The sequence below is a fragment of the Lucilia cuprina genome, chromosome 5 (assembly GCF_022045245.1).
Source record: "Lucilia cuprina isolate Lc7/37 chromosome 5, ASM2204524v1, whole genome shotgun sequence".
NCBI lineage: Eukaryota > Metazoa > Arthropoda > Insecta > Diptera > Calliphoridae > Lucilia > Lucilia cuprina.
In genome coordinates, this window is record NC_060953.1 from 67,258,027 (window position 1) to 67,280,555 (window position 22,529).

Here is a 22,529-nt window from a genome sequence, read left to right on the forward strand (position 1 = left end):
ACTAAGCAATATGATTTATAACTGAGTACCTAACTAAATGACAACATGTCATTAATTTAAATAAAAAAATATTCATATATATATATTTATTTATTGTTTGTCTACTTGACAATAATCAAAAAATAATCATATTTTTTTTGTTAATAACAATATGTAGTTATGTAAGAAAAATGTTGTCTTAAGTAGTTGACAATCTAAGACATTTCTACTCATTTCAACTTAATACCTATAATTTAAACAATAAGACTAACTTTTGACTGATAAAATTTGTATTAGAAGTTGTTTGTTAAAATTTTAGTTTTATTTTCTCGAAAGTGTGAGTTCACATATTTAATTTAATTTAAGTATAATGTATTCAAACTAATGAAGTCATAGACGAAACCTCCTTCAAATAAAATTTAAAATATAAACATGTATATTTATTTAAATTAATATACTCATATACATACATAGGCTTACTAGTATGTATTTAAAAACAATAAAATTATTTACATAAAAATGAATCAAAAAAGTATTTTTCAATTAAAATCTTTATTATTTTCTAAACAATTATTATGAAAACATTGTAAGAGCTTTTGAAGATAATGTAGTCACCCTAATAGTTTTACAAGTTTATATGTATATTAAATATGATTGTTGAATTAACTAAAGCTAATATTATTTCCAACTTGGTAAACATGAAAATATTTGTTTTTATTTTTTTTTGTTGTTTTCTTTTATCAAGAGTTTATTTGCACATACACATGTTGTACATATATATGCACATTCGTTTAAATTTTAGTATATCTCGGTAGTTTTATAAAGAATCAATATATCACTTGTATAAAGTATTTTTGTTAATATTTCCTCGTTTCAAGTATTTGTTTAGATCATGTGTTGTAAAAATTGTTTTAAAATAATTTTATAACGACTTATTTATTCCAAATTGTACGTTTTAAAGTTCCTTTGTAATATAAAGTAAAGACTCTTGAAGAGTACGATATATTGGATTTGTGCTGTCGTTTAAACAATGTCTATGTTAACTTTTAAATCAAACTACAGTTTGGCTTTTTGAAATTAATTAATTTAAAAAAAAGTACGCATATCGACTCATAGACAAACACTATTGATTTATTTGATTTATTTACAAAAGGACCCTCTTATTTGGGCTTAAGAACTCATAATTATGTTAATTATATTATTTCGTAATATATTACTTTGATATTCCTTTAATTTTATTTCAAATTAGACAAATGTTATTTGTGTATTTACCGAGACGTATGAGTAATTTATGTTTACAAATAAATAATAAATATTAATCATACGTTTAGTTAAAAAAAAGAAATTATGGGATAAAAAAATAACAAATTATTTTAGAAAAATTTTATCTAATTAGTTTCTTTCATTTCATAGAAAACATCGACATTCCATATAATGTAATTAATTTATTTTTCATATTAAAATAAAAGTAATATTTAGTGTAACTTTAACCATTTCTTTCAAAAGAATTATAATAAAAACCATTTCGAAGTAATAGTTACTTATTTCAGGTTTATTAATAATATAAAAAGGGACTCATAATAAGCCAGTTCCCTAAAAAGCACCTACTTTGTAAGGACGATTTACAATTATGAAAACATGTCAAAAGATATGTATATTCTTCAGAGTGATAATAACCTTACTTATATCAAAATTAATTAAATTAATCATCATCGGTGAACTTGCATTAAATGAAGATCTGCAATGGGTCTAATTTTATTCATTACTGTAATCAATCTAATTGGTGTTACCTTTGAACAAGATTGGAAAACGAGAACATATTAAAATTTTATGCCATTAACATCTATATGAACCATTTATGAATAATTTTAATCATTCTATGAATCAAATTTATATGCAGTCAATAAAACGTATGAGAAATTTAAGTATTTTAAATAAATAAATATTAATCATACGTATATAATGATAAAATACGTTAACAATTTGTGAGAATGAATAAAATTAAAGAATTAGGTATATTTAAAAAAAACTGCAGGGTACTTGTCTATACATTTTACATATACGCACATACTTCTATAAAAACACATGCAAACACACATAGATAACTAAATAAACTGAAAATGTATTTATAACAAACTGCTGAGACAACTAAATATGAATTAAAATCTAGAAAAAATTGAAAAAAATAAAACAGAAACAAAATAAACCACATCATTATGTAAATGTGCATGGTTAAAGCAATGTTGGTTGGTTTGGTTAGTACGGATCGTATTGGATTGAATTGGTAACACTATAGTTTTTAGGTTTAGTTACGTTCGTGTTTGGATGTCTAACTAACTGACTGTTTACGTGGCAGTTTGCCTGGTATCATTTATGATGATACCATGTTTCTTTTCAAAAACAAAATAACCTTGCATGTGTGTGGTATTTGGTTTATTTAACAAAATTCATACGCATTTTTACTAATGTTTGTATAAGTGTAATATGTATGTATGTATGTATGTATGTATGTATGTATGTATGTATGTATGTATGTATGTATGTATGTTGATTTTTATATAGTGCGCTGACTTTTTATGTCCTTCTACTCGTTTTTATTTCTACATAATTTTTTTGTAGTTCTTTTATTTTCTCATACATACATATACATACACTTTATATATACATACAAACAAAAAAGAGCATTTTCTTTTTAATAGGAGTAAATTTAACTAAATTTTATAAGTATTCTTAGCTTGTGTTTTATGTGAGTAGTTTTCCTTTCATAAACGATTTAATCTTGCTACATACATAAATAAATAGCTGCAGCAAATAATAAATAAGTATTTTTTTTAAAAGAAAGAAATTATTACCAAGGTAAGTTTTTCTTTATTATTTTTGAACTAAATAATAAATTTATTTCTAAAAATAATAGCAGTACAAAGTTTTTTTTCAAACAACTACAGTTTTTAAAAGGCCATTTTTTAGGTTTTTAAAAATATAGTTTTAGGATTCTAGTAGAAAAATAGATATAGTTTAATTTTGTCTTAAAAGAACTTTAGTATTTAAAAAAACTACTTTTACGTAAAAAAATCCATTTCATTAAAAATATAATTTCTTACTAAAAACTTAATTTTTCAATAAACATTAAATTTGTTGATAGAAATTAATTTTTGTCTAGAATTTGTATTTAATTTTCAGAGATGTCCTGGTGATTATAATAGAAAATTTCTCAAACGAATTATTGAAGATTTGACAGGACAGGATCGATAATACATAACTATTATATGCACCCTTCTCACAAAGGTGAAGGGTATAAAAACATGAACTAGTTTTTGAGGTTATCTAACAGGGCGTATGGGTAATTGAAGTTTTTTTTAAATGAAATAATAACCATACGCTTGCAATAAAAATCGTGCATAACCTTAATATTTTTCATGGTAGATTTAATTAAAATAAAAAAACTCTTGCAAAATACCACAAGCAATAATAATCTGTAGTAATAAATTCTAAATACTTGAAAAAAATTCTCTGGCGCATACCAACACAAGCAGATTTTTCTTTGTTGTTTTTTAATAAAATTAAATGTTGTTATTTATTTTCAAAACTTTCATATATTGTTTTCATATTTCTTGTAAGATTTTTTTTCTAAATATAGGTTTTTCTGGGTAAATAATAAAAAATGCAGAACGCTTGAAAAAAAACTAAGCCAAGTTAACTACCAGGCTGTATCATGCAAATATTCACACGCACCAGTGAATACAAACACGCTTTTATATACATATTTAAATATATTTAAATTTACAATATTGCATATGGTAATCATATGTATACATTTGTATGTACGTATGTATATATTTTATACTTTTATCCGTTTTCGTTTCTAGTTTATTATTTACTTTTTAGAATTTTCTTAAATAATCACATGAAAGTTTTACTTATTGTTTCCAAAATTAAATTCATGAAGAGAAGTATTCTAGTTTTTCTTTCAAACTATTTGTAGAGCCACCTTAAGTGGAATTGTAAGTCGATTATTTATAATTTTTTTTTTTTTTTTGTTGTTATAAGTCAATAAAGCAATTGAAAGCATTTTAGCTTCTTGGGAATGAAATATATTTACAAAAATAAATTGGAAATATATATTTGCTAGACTTTTCGAGTCAACCTAATGTAACTAAATACAAAATATTTGGAAAATTTAGTTAACTATATATAAAGCACGTGGTTGCGTGCCAAAATATTTCACTGCATATTTACAGCAATACACAGACATAAAAATATATATATGTATGTTTGTCCCCACTAAATACATAAAACTGTGAATATATGTATATGCATTTGCATGTGTATCATGAGACACACATACACACACACAGATGTCATAACTTTAACATGAAAAAGTGACGCATTAACCGCAAAGTAACTGCAAGATAAAAAACAAAAGCCAAAATGCTAAACACAAAATAATGTGAAGAAACAAAAAAAAAAAAAAAAAAAGGATTAACATAAACAAGAAAATTACAAACAAAAGATGCTTAGGGGCAACATGAAATATAGCAGCTGCAACAATGAACTACAAAATACACCAACAGAGTAAAACCAACGAAAAATACATAATGAAACAAAAGCCAATTGTACTTTGGAGAGTCATCAACTTTATCACATTTACGACCCGTAGAATTATAACTAATAGCAACCAACTACTGCAGCTGATACTCTGGCAAAAGTTGTATGTTGTCATTACAGACAACAATACAACTGAATACAAAGGGACAAATGGGGGAACAAAAAAACTATTTGAACTCAGTTTGTACTGTAAACCACAAAGCTCAATTAAGTTGGTTTAAATGTTGCAAAGGGTGTAAATATTTACACACTGTAACCGCAATTTCACGTACGAAGTTCATCAATCTGCAAATGTGTAATAAATAAACATGTGTGAATTGCAAAATAAAATAGTATTCTTTTCCAATAGTATAATCCCAATACAATTTTTAAAGGAATATTTTTAATGGAATTTGATAAAGTGCTTTAATTCACATTATATACTCTTAGCATGATTAACCACCCTAACGTATGTGAAATATTCTAAATATTTCAAATTAAATATTACTCATACGTTTAAATGATTTGTTATTTTTTTATTTTATTACTTTTTTGACTGGTATTTTTGGGAACTAAAACTATAAAAATTAATTTTCCATTTATAATAAAATATAGAAAAAAACAAAAATGTTTCCATATTGTAATATTGTCACATTTAAATGTTTCAAACACACACACACACACTTGTACATAACTTTCATGACAATTTTAATTTATAAAACCATAAGCATATGTATGAATAATTTTCATAATTGTTGTTAATTGTTAAACTTAGTTCGTTTTGTATTTCCTTATGTAACAAAACATTAATATTATTTGTATGACAGCTAAAAAAAATATGTTCGTGTTATGTCAAAATATTTCCAAAAAAAAAACTAAAAAGTTTTTTGTTTTTCTAATATTGTTAAAAAAGAATAACAAAGTTTGCATAATCAGAATATCAACGAAAAAAGATAATATAAAATGATTAGGTACAATTTATAAATAATTGTATTGATTTTTAAAGAGTTTTAATAGAAAATATTTTGGCAGCTTACACTGCCTACATATTAATTTTTTAAATTAAAATTAAAGCTGGGAATCTCTACATACTCTGCATTATTTATTTGACTCATTAAGGCAAAGAAAAAAGGTCACATTATTTGTAACAAAGATTCTTTAATACTTTATTTCTTTTTAAATCCTGATAAATTGAAATAAATAATATTATATTTAATATTATTATTAATACTAAATTATTTATATATCATTTGGAAGTCCAACTTTTGAAATCGTATCTCCTTTAAACTTTAAGGTCATTTTAGAGGGTCTTACGCACCTGATTATGAAAACTAAGTACGCAAAGTTAATACTAATGGCCCACAGTTTCCTGTAGACTTAGATTTTTTCATGTGTGAAAATAACTGTTGCACGGTGATATATTCCAAGAAAAAAACTAAGTAGTTCTCATAATCAATATATACTGAAGATGTAAAATTAAAATGATCTTGAGTTCTCTACTATCGATAAAAGTTTGGGTTTATAGAAGCATATTAATTTATGTAGCTTTTTATCGAAATAGGCGTTAACATATTTTAAGTCTTGGCAAATTGTCAACCAAACCCCCTAATAAACATATTAATAATTACAGTACATATCAGGAATGGCAATGGAAAAATTGTACAAAACAGAATTTAGAAGTGTACTTTTTTGTACAAAATCTAAATTTTTGCAAATTTAAAAGCATTTCAAGCCGATTTCTTCAGGCAGTAAATTAATCAACATTTGCATTTAGCATTAAGCAAATTCATTAGTCAATGTACTAGTCAATTGACTAGAAAATAAACTAATTTATAGAGTTTATAACTAGTCCTAAGACCAATTCATAAGATAGTCTATAGAAATATTTAAACGACTAGTTAAAAGTACTATAGATTAGTCATTAGACAAGTCAATATTTAAGGCCATGTAGTCAATAGACTGCTTCTTAGATTAGCCAATCAGACAGTCTATTGTCTCTCTGTGGACTAGAGTACAGAGTATTCCATAAACTAGACAAAAGATAAGATTAGACATTAGTTTAGGGTATTGTCCAGTCTATAGATTAATCCAAAGACTAACTCATAGATTAGAAAAGCAATCAAATAAAGTACTCTTTGTTATGTGGTATCCTCTTCTCTTAAGTAAAAATTTGACAAAGTCGGTAGTTCTCTGAACTTTGTGTTAAAAAGTACAATTTTTAAATAATTATTGCAATCGGGGAATGTACTTTAAAATTGTATAAATTGAGTCATTGGTGTACCATTGTACTTTTGAAGATCGAATTGTACCAAAAAAAGTACAATTGTACCAATTCTCCTATCCTGGTACATATGCTGGAAAAAAGTTAAAATTTATTTTGTTTTCAGTGAATAGTAATCAAATCTACACGTTTAATACTCTACAACAATATTGACTATATCACAATCACTTTCTGAGTATATTAAGTCGCAGTTTTAAAGATATTTTGCTAAAATGCTGACCACATGTACTTTTTGGTCCATTATAATTCAATATTCAACCAACAATCATAAAAATTTACCTCTTGTCATAAAAACATCAAAATCAAAATAATTAAAACGAAATCCTTTTAAATGTCATTTAAATAGTCCTGTCACAATTGCAAAATATTTTGCAAAAAACAAAAATAAATATATTTCGCTAACAACAAGAAAACAAATATGTATACTTACGCTGCATTAACTGTGGTAATTTGTTTCTTTGGTTCCTGTAGAAACATCGCCAGATTGAAGGCCAGCCACAGGGTTATAATTCGTGACCTGGGCATAAATGTATCAAATTTACGATACAACATTGAATCACTCATGGTGGTAGTGGTTGTTGTAGTTGTAGATGAGCTGGAGGGCTGGTAAATGTGAATGTATCTACGTAGAGGAGACGTATGATTTGTTTGGAACAACAACAACAAAAAAGTGATGCTGTTTTTGTTTAAAGTAGTTTTCTTTTGTTGTTGTTGTTGTTGAAGCTGTTGTAACGGCTGTTGCTGTAGTTGTTGTTATTTTATAAGCGTCGGATGCTTTTAATGGTGATATGTCCTTAAAAAAATAATTATGCTCTAGTTGTAGTTGGTAGTTGTTTCTGTTGTTGTTTTCTATGTAGTGAGTGCAATAGTCTTAGTCTTGCGTTTGTTTTCTTGCACCTAGTTGTTGTTTTTATTGTTGTCGTTGAGTTGTTTTTGTTTCTCTAGTTGTTCTACTTATTTACATGGAAACTATGTAAAAACAACAACAACCTTATCATTGTGTAGATGATTTTTATTGTTTGGAAACATTGTTCTATTTTTCAGTTTAAATTTCTATTTCTTTTTTCTGATTTAACTGTTGTAGTCTTTTTTTACATTCTAGTTTCTAATTAAGTGGAGATGCAAGTATTTACGTTTTTTTATTTTTAGTTATGTTTTTTTTCTGCTATTTTCTATGAAGAGAATTTATGTTGTTGTGTTTAGAATTAGAATGGAGTGGTGTGGAGGTATTAAATATTCTCACTTTTGTTTGATTTGAATTGTTGTTTTTGTTTAAGTATCCCTGGACTTGGCTGTTGTTGTTCTTGTTTTACTATTGTTTAGTATTTTTAGAATATAGTATCTTTGCTTATGCAGATGTATTTTTATCTAGATACATAAACATACACACATTTATAAATACATATAAAAAGTGTTTTTAAAATTTATATTTAGTGTGACAGCTCAGTTATATTTTTTATGCTTTTATACACATCCACACCTTTCTATTGTTGTTTTTCTATATACAACTCCTTTCAAATAGGCACTCTTTTTTTCCTAAGTTTTTGAAATGTAGGATTTTTTACTCACTCATACATTTAGGGTTTTGTATTGTCTACATGTCACAAATACATACATAAAAACGTATGCAGGTGTGTGTGTGTGTATAATTTACGTCTGTTTGTGTGTGTATGTAAAAATTTATTAAGTATACGTGTAACTCATATGTGTTTGGATGTATAGGCGTAGGTGTGAGTCTGGGGATAATGAAAGAGTGCTTAATGTTTTTTTATCCTTTTTCTTTGTTTTGTTTCAAATAAAGGCTGTGTATTTGTGTTTTTTATTCCTTTTTTATGCAACAAAGGATATTTTTAATTATTTTATTACAGTCCAGTTGTTGAGTTTAATCAAGCATGAATTTTAATTTTTTTTTAATAACAAGTAAAGAGAAAGGAAAAACGTTACTTTTTACTTTTAACAATATGTTGAATCCCCTTTTAGAAAGCTGTTGCTGTAATTTTGCACACTTTTTACGGCTGTTTAGGTTGTCTTTCGCTTTAGTAGTAATGATGACTTTGTGTTATTGTTGGTCTTGGTTGAAATTACAGTTGTGTGTTTATGATTTTTAAGCATTCTTAATATTAATATTTAAGCTGCTTCTGCTGTTGTTGTTGGTAATGTATGCTTGAAATAACCGTCTATATCCTCATTAACAATAAATCACACTTTGTCATCTAAATTTCATTTGATTTAATGATAATTCATTGTTGTTACTGTAATATTTTTAATATTTCTTTGTTCCGCTGTTGTTGCTGACATTAACGCTTTAGCTGAACTATCATCATCATGATTTTCAACAACACTAACATGCAACATTTTACACTAGATTTCTTTCTAAACTAATTTCAACAGCCAAATGGTTTTCATAATTAGAGACATATGTTGTTTTTGATGTATTCGATTTCCTTTAAAATGTTTAATTTTTATTAGTTTTTCATAATTATCAACTTATTCTTTTGTAACTTTTCATTAGTTTATATCAATTAAACTAAAGTTTTTTTCTTACGCATTGTTAATTCTTTTGCAAATTTTTTTGTTTATGCACTAAAATATTTTTTAAAACACTTTTCTTTAATAAAATTTTTTCCCCCTAACTTTTTGTTTACATTCCATATACATACATAAAATTTAACTTTCACTTTAATTTGTTATATTTAAATTTTTCACAATATTTTACTTTTTTCCTCTTCTTTTTTATTTTGAATATTTATTGTGCTATTGTGTATGTGTGTTTTTGGGATTTTTTTTGTTGTTTTATTTTAAATTGTTGTGTACACACATTTTTGTTTAGGTTTATGCGCCATGAAGTATACTACGAACGTTAAGTACCAAAGTGCTTTAGGCACTGAGTTAAGGGTAAACATATTTCAGGAGCCTACTTTTGGAAGAAGAAAAATCATACTGAACTCAACACAACTCGCCTTTTTCCAGTGCAGCGTTAGCAGCAGCATTGTGTCTATAAAAGTATAAGAAATATTCTACAGATTCCAGTACTGAGAGTGAGAGAGTGTTTTCCATTTCTTTTACGCTCTTTTAGGGATACTTGTTTTTCCCTGTTTTATTTTTCCAAAAGTCTTTAAACTTTTTCACTGTTATGCAGGGACGAAAACAAAATAAAAAAGAACAAAAAGACATTGTTGTAATAATGTTGAAAGGCACCTATAATGGTATTGCTTTCGGATTTTAAATGTTTATAAGTTTGGCCTTATTTCTGTGTATTTTGCAAAAGTCTAAACCCCGTATATAATTTTCCTTATAAAATTCGTAAAACATTAGGGACAACAACTTTATGAAGCATTTATAAAACAGAGGAAAGTCTGTAATTAATTGTTTATTTTTAATGTATAATTTCAACAAAATTTCAATAATAAAACAAAATTTATTCGAAAAAAATTTGGGGTGTAACTACCTACCTAACTAACTAACTAACTAACTAACTAACTAACTAACTAACTAACTAACAAACTGGTTCGAAATACCAAATGTTTAATGGGGAAGAGAATGAAAAAGCCTTACAAGGAATCTATTTAAGTGAGTTAAATGGGCTTCCACTGTATCCCCTCTATTGCAAGCGCTAAACCTAATCGCTCATATACACTGGCATAATCCTGAAAAAAATTACTTCGAGAACAATGGCTTTGAAAGTTTGATGACATTTTACCATTTTTAAATAACTGTGGAACAATCAGAGGATTTAAAATCGATCTCAGTTTAGAAAAACCAAATTTTTGATTATAGAAAATGTACAATATGTATTTTTGTTTTTTTATATGATATAATTCAGAAACCATGGACATGGAGGCATTACAGGGGATTCAAATCGAAAGTTTTAATATTTTTTTTTATAATTTAACTTATAATGTATAAATTAAATTTTAAAGTAAATTATAGTTGAATATTTAAACATCTACTAAGTCGACTTATCAAACTTCAAAACTACCTAACTACTGAACCTAATACACCCACCATCACCTACAACTATTTTCGTATATAAAAATACATTTATAAGACCTTTTTTCTATATGTTTACATTCAAATGATTTTTCACATATATATTTTTAAAATCTTTTGTTTGTTTTTTAACCTTTTTATATAGACATGGCCATCTTTGTTGGTTTATGAAAAACAAAACAAAAATGTTGAAAAATAAATCAACAAAATGTGTGTGTGTGTTTTGCTTTTTGTCTACTATATTTTTGGGTTTATTTTCTTTGCAAACTGTTTGTTTGCTATTTATTGCCAGTCTGCCTGTTTTTCTATTTTCCTTTTTTTTGGATCATATGTTTTTTTTCTACTTATGAAAATATTTTATTTTCCTAGGTTCTCTTTTCTGCAAATTTCTCTCTTTTTTAAAAAAAGAATTTAAGCTTTTTTTGCTTCTGTTGTGTTTTTTCATTCGGTTTCATTGAGTGTATGTGTGTCTGTGCTGATTTGACCAAGTTTTATTATGTTGGCTACTAGGAGGTATGTTGTTAATTGGTTGCATTGTACTTTTTTGTTGTTGCTTTCCTTTTGACATTTATTATTTCGTTTAGCCTTTTTTCTGTTGTGCTATAGTAAGGTTCAAGTGTTTGTTGTATACATATATGTATGTACATGTGTATGCATTAATATGTATATGTTTGTTTGTGTATTTGCTATTTGTGAAAAAGTGTGTGTATATATGTATATATTTCGTTAAATGTTTGAGTGTGTAAATCTATGTCTATTTCATTTTGTCATAGATTTAAATCAAAGTGACAAAGACTTTGTTTAACTTGCGTTTAATTTGTAACATTTTTATGTGTCTGCCATAAATGTGTGAATTTTGTTTTGAATTTTTTTTATTATTAATTACTTATATAAAGGTTTTTGTGTAAATATGTTTTTATTTTGGGTTTATTTATTTATGTGAATTATTAAAATTGATTTTTTATAAAACATGTGAAAAGGCAAAGAACGGGACTTTTTTAATTGTTTTTTATTTCAAAAATTCAAATTGTTTCAATGTTAAATTTATGAGTTATAAAGATAATTTTATTGTCATTATTTGTATAGCCAAAGATGACGATTATTTGTTTTGATTTTGATATTATCTTTGTATACTTGGATGTATAAATTCTGGGTCCATGCTAGTTTCTAAAATGATTTAGATAACTTTAATTTGTCAGTTGAAAACGAAAAGTACGTTAGAGATATACTCTTTAGGACCAATAAAATCAAGTTTAAAAATTCTATAAAACTTCTAGTTTTATATTATCTACATCCTTCAAATATTAAACCCCAATTTCTTATATTGTATGTGATATCGAATACCTCTGATAAACCCCTATATTTATTCCTTATGATAACTCCAAGTTTCTTTTGGATATTATTAATAATTTTTTGATTATTTATACTTTAATAAAGCTAAACTTAATAATTTTAAAGATGTTTTAGAGGAATAATATTCAGATTATGTTATTAACACAGATCTTGCATAACTTTCATTATATAATACCAAATAAAGTGAGAAATTTTTTCTAGAGTCCTTAAATTCAAAACTTATGACAACTAAACAATAAACGCCAAAAAACTGGTCAAATATAAACTGTGAAAAAAACCTTGAGGTGTGGGTTTCAATCTAACTGGATTTACTCACAAAAAGTTTTATAAAAGCTTAATATTAGGCGTTTAAAAAATACTGAAATAAAATCTAATACAAATAATTTTGATTTTTTTTTCATTAAAAAAAATTACAAAAAATTATCAGTAAACTAACTTAATTTAAATTCATAAGCACAAAAGAGCAACGAAAAAAAATCTATTAAAATCAAACAAACTTAATATTCAAGTAATAATAAAAAAACTAAATTTGCATTTTACCCACAAAAAGTACTTCAACCTCAACAAAAGGCTTGTCTTCAACAAGCCAACAAACAAAAAAAAGGGTAATTTAGACTTTATTGTTTTATGATATTAGTGGAAAAAGACTGTCATATTTTTATTATTTTTTTTTTTCATTTTTCGCTATAGTCATTAAAATCCTAGTACATTTATGTCTGCAATTACACATACATATACAAACAAGTATAAATACGTATGTAAGTATTCATTGGATATATTCATTTAAATACAAATATATGGAGAGTAGTACAACTACATTATTAGCATGACTTTGGCGTTTTAGACAGCCAAACAGACGCGCACGCACCAGGCCAGGCATTGTGAAAATTTTTAGTTGAAAGCAAAAAAAAAACGCACACACACACACATATACACATACAGAATAAATAAAATTAAGCGAGTATACAAAGTGAAAAGTAAAATATATGTATATTTGTAGGTATAACAAGTCAAGTTTGAATATGTATATAAGTTTTTCTTTTTTTTTTATAATTCTTTGTCATCAACAAAAATCACTGCACTTGACTATAAATTTTAATATAAAAAAAATTATTTAATTTTATAATTTTGTATATTTTTTATTTTAATTTTCTTTAATTTGAACCAAATTTTTTATTTTCTAATTTTTACAATAACCAAACAATATGAAAAAAATCTCTCTATACTATATAAGTATAGGTGAAAATTTTAGATATATATACGATTATTTCTATATATGTATGAGTATAGGAATTTTTTTTTTTATTTAATTCGCATGTTATCCTTGCTACGCCTTGATTTTTTTTCACTTCATTTAAAAGAAAAATCACTTTTTATTTGCTTTTCATAATTTTCAATCATTGAATTTAAATTTACTTTTTTGTTACTCCAATTATTTGTTTCATTTTGGAATTTTCTTGTAAATATATGTTGTGTTGTTTGATTTTTATTTTGTAATTCATTAAAAAAATTTACTTAAAACTATTAAAATTTAGTTTAATTTTTTTTCTATTTCTTTTACACAATTTATTAATTTTTTATAATTTTTAGAACAATCCATAAGTGTAAAAAACAAGCGAGTATACAGAGACCGACTGCCCCAGAGCTTACATCACGAAGAAATTCAGGGTGCGACCAGAATTTGATTTTAGTTTGGAAAAACTTGGCTAAAAATGTTGAAACAGTTCGTGATTTTCTACGAAAAACGAGCAATGTAAGTTAAATCCTGCGCAGCCTCGATTTGGGTGTCTGAGTGTTTAAAAAAGCAAAAGCTTTTTCTTCCACTTGCTAGCACACACCAACACTTGCTGGTATTGTTACGAATATTACAATGAACAGAAGAAAAAAAAAATCGTTCACAAGTTGTTTGGAGTTGTCTTTCCAGCCTGCCTGCCTGTTTGTCTAACTGCCTGACAGAGTTGGTAGTAGTGTAGAAAAGTGTATAAAGAGTATAAGATGAACAAGAAGCCTTCGCCTTCAAGTTAATGCAAAGTGTGCAAGGACTATGTTAGTAGAGTATTTAGTATCTATACATTCAAAAACATACCTATACACAAATGGTTACTTACTTGTATGTATTTGTAGAGCAATTGCTCTCTTTAAATTTTGTTTGCATATTGTGTGTGTGTGTATGCGTGTGTGTTGTTTCTTTAATTTTTGGCTGCCACATATTTCTATTGAGGTGGGTTCAGTTTCTGCGTACAGAATATTTGATTAGGGAACACTTTTGAAAATATAAGCTAAAGAAAAACTCATGCTTGTAGCAAAATTACACATAAATATAAATCAGCTAAATAGCCAGGAGTACATACACATACATACAAACAAACAACCATGTCAATGACAGGGACATATTTATGTGTGTATATGTATGTGTTTGTGTATATTTTAGTGGTATTGCAATTTCTGTTTCTATTTCGATATATGTTTTTTTTTTTGGTATTTCTAAATTTTGTTTTGAACTAGTATCTAGTAAATGTTTGTTTACTTCATCAACAACTTTATTATAGAAAGTTAAATTGGTTTCATTGTTGCAGAAAAAAATGAGAGACCAGTTATCATTTTATTTGCCAGAAGCATCGTTAAATGTCACCAAATAAGTCGTAACTCATAATTTGCTTAAAATTATGTTGTAGCATTTAGAAGACAAAAGACGAGATTATGTTGTAGATTTTTTAAAACAGTTCATAAACGGGGAAAATTCGCTATAAAGTTATCAATTATAGAAAAGGGGTGTGTTTTGTTTATGTTTATTTTGATGGAAATTTATGGAGCTGAAATAGATGTTAAAAATTTTAAATTTATTATGATTTTCTTCGTAATAACAATTTCTAAACCTAATTCCTTAAAAGTAGAGGAAACTGTGTTTCAATTAGTAAATAACAATTGTTGTGTAATATTATACCTGTTTAGCCTTATTTGCCACTTCAAAACTTCAATTATTAGTAGTCCTTTAAATCATCATTATATCTATATATACCGGACTCGATTTAGCCCTGGCCGCCTGTCTGTTTGTATGTATATTTAAATAAATTTCCAGAAGACCCTTAATATCTGCATGTTCCCGTGAACGCTATTTAAAATGAACAAAATAGATACATAACGGAAATGTGATCAAAAATACGAGACAGTCAATTTTCATGTGAAAACATATACAATCGACTTTTTGTTACCTTTTTCGTTTTTAAAAAGGAACTTTTTGAATTTTGTATAGAATTCTACTTTAAAACTTAAACTTCAACATAAGCTCGACTTTTGGTACTTTTTCGTTCTTCAAAAGGTACTTTTTAAATTTTCTATCATATTGAATCTAGAAATATAAAACTAAGAATGTAGATCCCGGAGCGCAATTCTTGGTACTTTTTTTTCAAATGGTAATTATAGTTTTTGCTGGGTTCTTATAAAAACATCATAATTATTTACATTTTTGTATATTTTTGAAATTTTATTTTAAAGATTACCATATATTTTTCATCCATAAAAATCTCTTTAAATATGTGACTGGTAATAAAAACAAAATTATTTAATTATAATTTACGACAAAAAATTAAAGCGAAAAATGTATGTATGTATGTGTTTACGTAAATATTTTTCCATAAAATATAAAAAATTTCCGTTTTACATTTCCCGAACTAATTACTTAATGTTTAAATATTATTTTCTTTTTTACTGTTGCTTTCACACTGCTACTTTTGGATTTCCTTATCGAAAATACAAATCAGCATAAAAATTCATTTGGAAAATTGGCAACTGTATAGAAATACAAGCACAAACACACACTGCAAACATAATTCCTTTTATATAAATAAGTGCTGTGAGTAAATGGTATGTTTGTATGAATGTATGTAATCAAATATCAACACATTTATACTAACACATATATGCCATGAATGTGGACATAGTAGTGGCAATAAATGAATTTAATGCTAATCATCGATTTGTATAAATTATTTCTAATTTCAAATTCTTAAATAGAAACGATTTAACATAATTCTGTTTTCTTGCTTATACTCCCTTCTTTAACTTGTATTTTTCTGTCATTTTTTTCAATATTTCTATTTTTATTCTGTAATAATCTTGCTGCTTTAATCACACACAGTTGAGTGTGTGTGTGTGCACTATACATATTTATTACATTTTATTTTTGGTTGTAGTTTTAATTCGTTACAAATCCTGTTCATACAAATTCCAATACTCCTCTACACTGACAATTCATTCGATACCAAATTCAAGTTAACATGTGTATGAACCAAAACAAAGCGTATAAAAATGAAGAAAAGTACCAAATACGTACATATGTACATGTATTTATGGGTTCCAATAAAGCAAACAAAAGGTGCTGTTTTGCTGGCTGAATGAAAATTTTATAAAATAAAAATTAAAATAATATTCTTATATTTTGTAGAGAAAAAAATTTAAGAAAAAAATAATTGTAAAAACCATTACAAAAAAGGTTACAGATAACACATCTTGGCATACGCCGCCATTGTATATATATAACACAAATTTATATAACGGATCAGCAAGTTTAGTTTACTAAAGCGTTTGTAACATCTGCTCTTAACATAAACAGTATAAAGCAAATTATTTATCATTTCACTTTCTAAGTAAATATTTGATAATAAATTATGTAGTTTTTTATTGAAATTTTAAAATGAATTTGTTATTTTTCAAATAATTGTAATATTTTTGAACAATTGCTGGAGTGTGTAATAGAACTTAATACTGCCTAAGTACTATGCAGTGCTAGTCTTTGTATTTAATGTTAATTTTGTTGTTTTTATTTTCAGTTTTATCTTTATTTTTTGTCGTTGCTTTGATACACAAACGTCCAACAACAAATCTAAAAAATTGAGTCAGTAGTATTGTACAATGTGAATTTGTGACCTCTTTAAAAGTCGTAAATTTTGTATTTGTAGCTGGCTTAATTTTGCAATAGAGACTTTTACATAAACAGATAGTTGCAGTTGTTTAAAAGAATTGACTGCCAAAAATATTAGGTTTATATTTAGTACATAAAAAATTTATAGTGCTATTTATAGATAACTTTATAGACTTGACTATAGACTAGAGTGTAGCAAGGAACGGCTTTTTTATTAATTTCTTGTAGGAAGAAACTTGAATTTAAGGAATTTTTCAGACCAAATTAAATATTATTTTTTACATATATTATATTGAGATTAAAATTGTCTGCTTGTTGGGAGCTGAGAATCTAAAAGAATTATAGAAGACTATAAAACTTAATAAATAGCATTTAAAGTCAAATCTAATATATGGACAATTTCGTGTCATGTGACCAAATTTTTAAAACCAATATCTTTCGATTTAAATTTAAACCAAGGTTGGTACTATTGTATAGTAGGCTAGAAATAAATTTTCAAGTCTTTCGGTTATGAACTGCCGGACTTGGAACTGATCCCCTTTGGACAATTGAAAATTTACACATTTAAATAGAACTCTGTATGACCAAAGTGACCATATTTGACCCTCTCAAAGACTGGCAGTTCTTCAATGATAAATATGTGATAACCTTGGTAAAAATTTCATCTAAATCGGTTTTTTGAATTGGACTTTTTTACAAACCCGTTGAAACTCCTTACTGTAGTGTAAAATATTAGCAGTAGTTTGTAACTTTTCTATAGAACAGTAAATAGTTTTTTATGAGCCCCCAAGTTGCAAAGTTGTAGCTTTTGTTATAAAAAACAAAAGTTGTCATCTTCATTATTTAATCTCAAGTGGTAGGTTTTACATTGCAAAATTGCACAAATTTTATGAAATACACCTGTACGTATGTGTGTTAATGATTTACTTATGTTACAAATATTAAGTATACGCCTATTTTTTAAGTTTTTTGCGATTTTAATCTTTTGATTTCATATGTTCTTTACGACACGAACTACAGGGAGTAAATCTAAATTTCGAACGGTTCTAAACCGGGAAATTGCTCTGCTTTTTGCATAAATGACATCATGTTGTTAGTGTGTAAATATATAGTAATTGCTAGCAATGTGCAATAGAGCAATAATCAATTACAATTATTTGTAAATTTAAGTGGTGTTCTGTCACATATTTGTAATGTGTGATTATAGTTTTGCTAATACAATTACTTGTAATTGGTAAAGTTTAAATTTCAGAGCGTAGAGAATAGTCTTAAATTTATCTCAATATCTAGTCTTGACTATTGACCAGGCTATGATCTTGACCAGTCAACGATCTTAAATCTTGCTGTAGTTTTGACTATAGCTTGTAATGTTGACTATACTTTAATCTTTATTATTAACATTGGACCAGTGTATAGTTTTGTCTTACTATTGTCGGTATCAAAGCATGACAATTTTACAAAAAAATCAAAATAATTTGTGGGAAAACATGTCAAAAATGATTTCAAACTTTTAGAATATCATTTATATATAAATGTCTAAAAATTTTAAATTTTATATATTTTATTTTATCGTACACTCGTTGCTGCTGCTATAGTTGTTGTTATTTATAAATGAAAATATATGTATTTTTATGTGTATATACATATATATTTACTATTTGTTGGCGTATTCATTTTAAGGCATTCGTTGTAATTTTATTTTTTGGTTATTTGTCTTATTTTTTCTTGCTGTGTCGATTTGGTGAAAAAGGCAGTAAAGTAGCAGTGAATGTTTCACAGCTTGTTTAAATTTTAAACAGACTGTTTGTTCGCTAAAAGGGAAAAATCTTTTCTATACTTTATGAGAGTGTGTACGTGAGGTCTTATGTATGTGTATGTGTGTCTGTAAGTTTAGATGATTGTATGGAGTACGTTGTTGTATTGAAAATTTAAAATGTTCAAAATGTTAAATATCCTGACGTTTCTTTTGGGTTTTAAGTTATTTGTTGTAAACACACACTTATACTCAATACATATACATACAAATACATACACACAAATAAAATATAAGCAGTACTGCTCCTGTCAGTAGTTAGTTGTACGTGCTCTACTGCTGGTGGTAGGTTTAAGTTTAAATTATATTGTAGATTTTCTTGTTCCAAAAAATTTTTTGGGCATCTCGATGTTGTTGATTTCTATTCCATTTAGTTTGTGTGTTACGCTTCATTTTAGTAAAATTCTTAAGTTTGTATTTCTATTGGTACATTTTAGATTCATGAACATTTTAATTTTTTTTTATTTTCTAACTTTCATTCGGTTTGATACTTTTGAAGATGATGCTGCCGTTACGCATTTTTAATAGAAACGTTTTTATAAAAAATATAAGCGTTTGTTTGGAATTATTTATTATTATTTACATTTTCTATTTGCCTTTTTAGTGAAGGATTGGTTAAGCTAAAGTATAGTGTTGTTTTGGGTTTAACTTTTAAAGAGTTTGTTTGTTGATGACAGGTTTTTATTTAGTTTTTCAGCTTGATTGGAATGAAAATGTTATGGGAATATTTGCTGAATTTTTTTTATTAAAAGCACAATGGAATCATGAAATATTAATGTTTTATAGTAAATATCAATACATTTTGATTGATTTTTCTTAAAGAATAATTGCCTTTTTCATAAAAACTTATCAAAGGTTTATTGAACAAATTTTGTATGAAAATTAGTTTTATAAACCTTTGATAAAAGTTTATAAAAAAGGCACTAAGTTTATGATTTAACTTTAATCTAAATCAATCAAATCTAAGTTTTTAATTTAAATAGTTTTGAAAATGCTTAATCGTTCTGTTTTAAATATTAATATAGGAAATAATATTTATAAATACTTACAAACTTTAGTTTTTGAAACTGTTTTCATAATGTGCGAATAAATTTCGAAAATTAAACAAAAACCATGAATGGGCGGCTGTGTGTTTTTTTTTTGCACAAAGTCAAAGGAAACCAACCAAGAAAAAAAAACACTTATACTCGTACATAGTGAAGACATAAAGAAGCAGATTTTGTTTGCTTGTTCTCTGTTGCTGTTGTGTTTTGTTGTTTGAAATGTTAAGGACTTTTGCCTACAATTTTTCTCTGCTTATTGATGCAAATGTGGGCGTTTTATTTACCAGAAATTTGTTGACTGGGTAGCATTGTTAATGTTTTTTTTTTTTTTGCTTTTTCATTTCTTTTTCGAATTTGCTTTTTTTGCTTGTGCTGTTTATGGGATATACAACTCATCGTCATTTAGATGGTGTATACATTTTTGGCGTTGTAATAAAAATTACAAAAAAAAAAAAAAATATTTTCGTAAAATACATGAAGAAAAAAGTTAAAGAAATTTGTTTGTTAAAAAATTAAATTTTGTTATATTCTGACCTATAGCTCAGATTATTTCTGCAATTAAAATCTTGACTGAATTACAATCGATAATAAATTTTGTACTATTGTCTTTAATATAGTCTTACCTCTAATTTTGATTATTGTCTGGACTGTAGTCTTTACCACAGACTTCACTTTACAAAATTCCTTTTTTGGATTTCTTTAAGTGTACTCCCTTTTAAGTAGATGGATGTGGATTTTTCTTCTTTTTTGTGTTGGCCACCATTTCTAATCATACCGTTATATTTCTTCGTTTTCTATATTCTTTTGTTGGTGTCATACACATATACATTACATACACAAAAATACATATATTTAAATATTTGCATTAGGGATCTGGGATACTTTAAAGAACTGGAAATATTAAATTTGAATAAATAACGATCGAAGGTGGATTTGCAATTTCAAGAAAAATTATTTTAATTAAGAAATTAAGTTTAATTGATTTTACTTAAAATATATTATTAAATTTTTTCAGTTGACAATCCGTGTTATATGGTTGTATTGTAATTTGTTGTAATTTTTTATTATTAATTTTTTCTTTTAAAGAATTTTTTTTGAATATTTTTTTATGACATACATCGATATGACATCGATTTTGAATTGGAAAAATATTAATATTTTAAAAGTGTCAGGCTGATTGATGCTACACTAATATATAAATATATTTTTGAATATTTAATCTGTATTATCGAGGCACATGCCAAAATAAAAGATGAACAAAAAATAAACCAAGTTTTCTATATGTATGGGTGTGTATCTATATGTCTGTGTCGTTGTGCTGATTATGTTTTGTTTTTCTTTCTTCTTTTCTTTTATACTTATTCTTATTCATTTTTTTTTTTAGTTTTTTTGAGAGATTTTTGTTTTATTGAGACTATAGCTTTTGGTTTTTTTTAAATATGCGAATTTTGGTATATGTCTGTATATGTCTATTGTTGCTAATGATCTTTGCTCCGCACTCCGTTTACCTTGAGGTGACATTTAGAGTATTGAATAATTTAATTTTTGTTTATTATTACAGCATGTGAGTGTATATGAGAGTGAAAAATTTATAAAATGTTTAAATGTGTAAATGAAAATTCACTCATATATGTATCCAGGCAGTTTTTTTATATTTGTAGATTATTTTATATTTTAAGGAGAAAAATCATTGTTTACTTTAGTGTATCTCGGTAATATAGGATTCAATTTTATCATATTTTGTTTGTATTATAATTAATATATGTATATTATAGACTTTATTGTAAATTTGTAACAATTATCTTTGTATCTTAAGCCAAAATATAATTTTTTAACCAATAATAGTTATATAAGGTCTTTCAAACTACAGGGTTTTTATAGTTATTTTTTTAGATTTTTTAAATGTTCAAGTAGACTTTGTTTATATGTTGTACAAATTTGTACATTTTTATAAATTGCATGAATATCCATATAATTTTCTATTCAGTAACAAAAAGAATTCGAAACAACATCAACAAATATGTAGATTGAAATACGAAATTTCATACATTGTACATACAAATGTAGAAATGTAAATATTTGTAAATGTACATATTAACATCATTGTATTGTTTATGAAATTTGTTTATGTATTTCCAAAATATACTACATACATACATCTGAATGTATGTATGTAAATATGTAGATTCAGTCAAATATTTTAAGCATGTTTTAGCATGTCGTTGTATTAAATATTTTGTTGTTTCTGTTTACAAACAACAACTTCCATTTAACAACTATATGTATATGTATGAGTTTGTTTGTCTGTATACATGTGGGTCAGTTGTGTAAACATTTTGTTATTAATTACTTTTTGTTTAGTTGGCAAAATGTTTTTTTTTCCAAAAATTCTCATACTTATATTGTTATTGTTATTTTTGTTTTTTATATACTATTGTAGATTAAAGTAATTTGTTAGCAAAAAATGCAAAAAAAAAAAAAAATCTGAAATCAACTAAAAACATAAAAGCATAAAACACAACCAAAAAAACATTTTTGTCCAAAAATTGACCTAAAAAGATAAAA

The 22,529-nt window shown here is 26.0% G+C and overlaps 1 protein-coding gene across 28 annotated transcripts in view; it reads right to left on the minus strand.

Annotated features, from left to right (window-relative positions):
* The window catches only part of LOC111677776 (gamma-aminobutyric acid receptor subunit beta), a 62,246-nt gene extending 48,400 nt beyond the window's left edge, over positions 1 to 13,846 (minus strand). For 14 of the 28 annotated variants that reach the window (XM_046952940.1, XM_046952938.1, XM_046952933.1 and 11 more), the window contains exons 1-2: positions 13,604 to 13,846; positions 7,275 to 9,427 (exon numbers count right to left, since the gene is read on the minus strand). In XM_046952940.1, coding sequence (XP_046808896.1) covers positions 7,275 to 7,408 — 134 coding nt within the window. In that variant the 5' untranslated portion in view covers positions 7,409 to 9,427; positions 13,604 to 13,846. The remainder of the gene's footprint in view (positions 1 to 7,274; positions 9,428 to 13,603) is intronic. The other 14 variants (XM_046952928.1, XM_046952927.1, XM_046952929.1 and 11 more) reach the window with 14 other exon arrangements.
* Between the last annotated feature and the right edge of the window lie 8,683 nt (positions 13,847 to 22,529).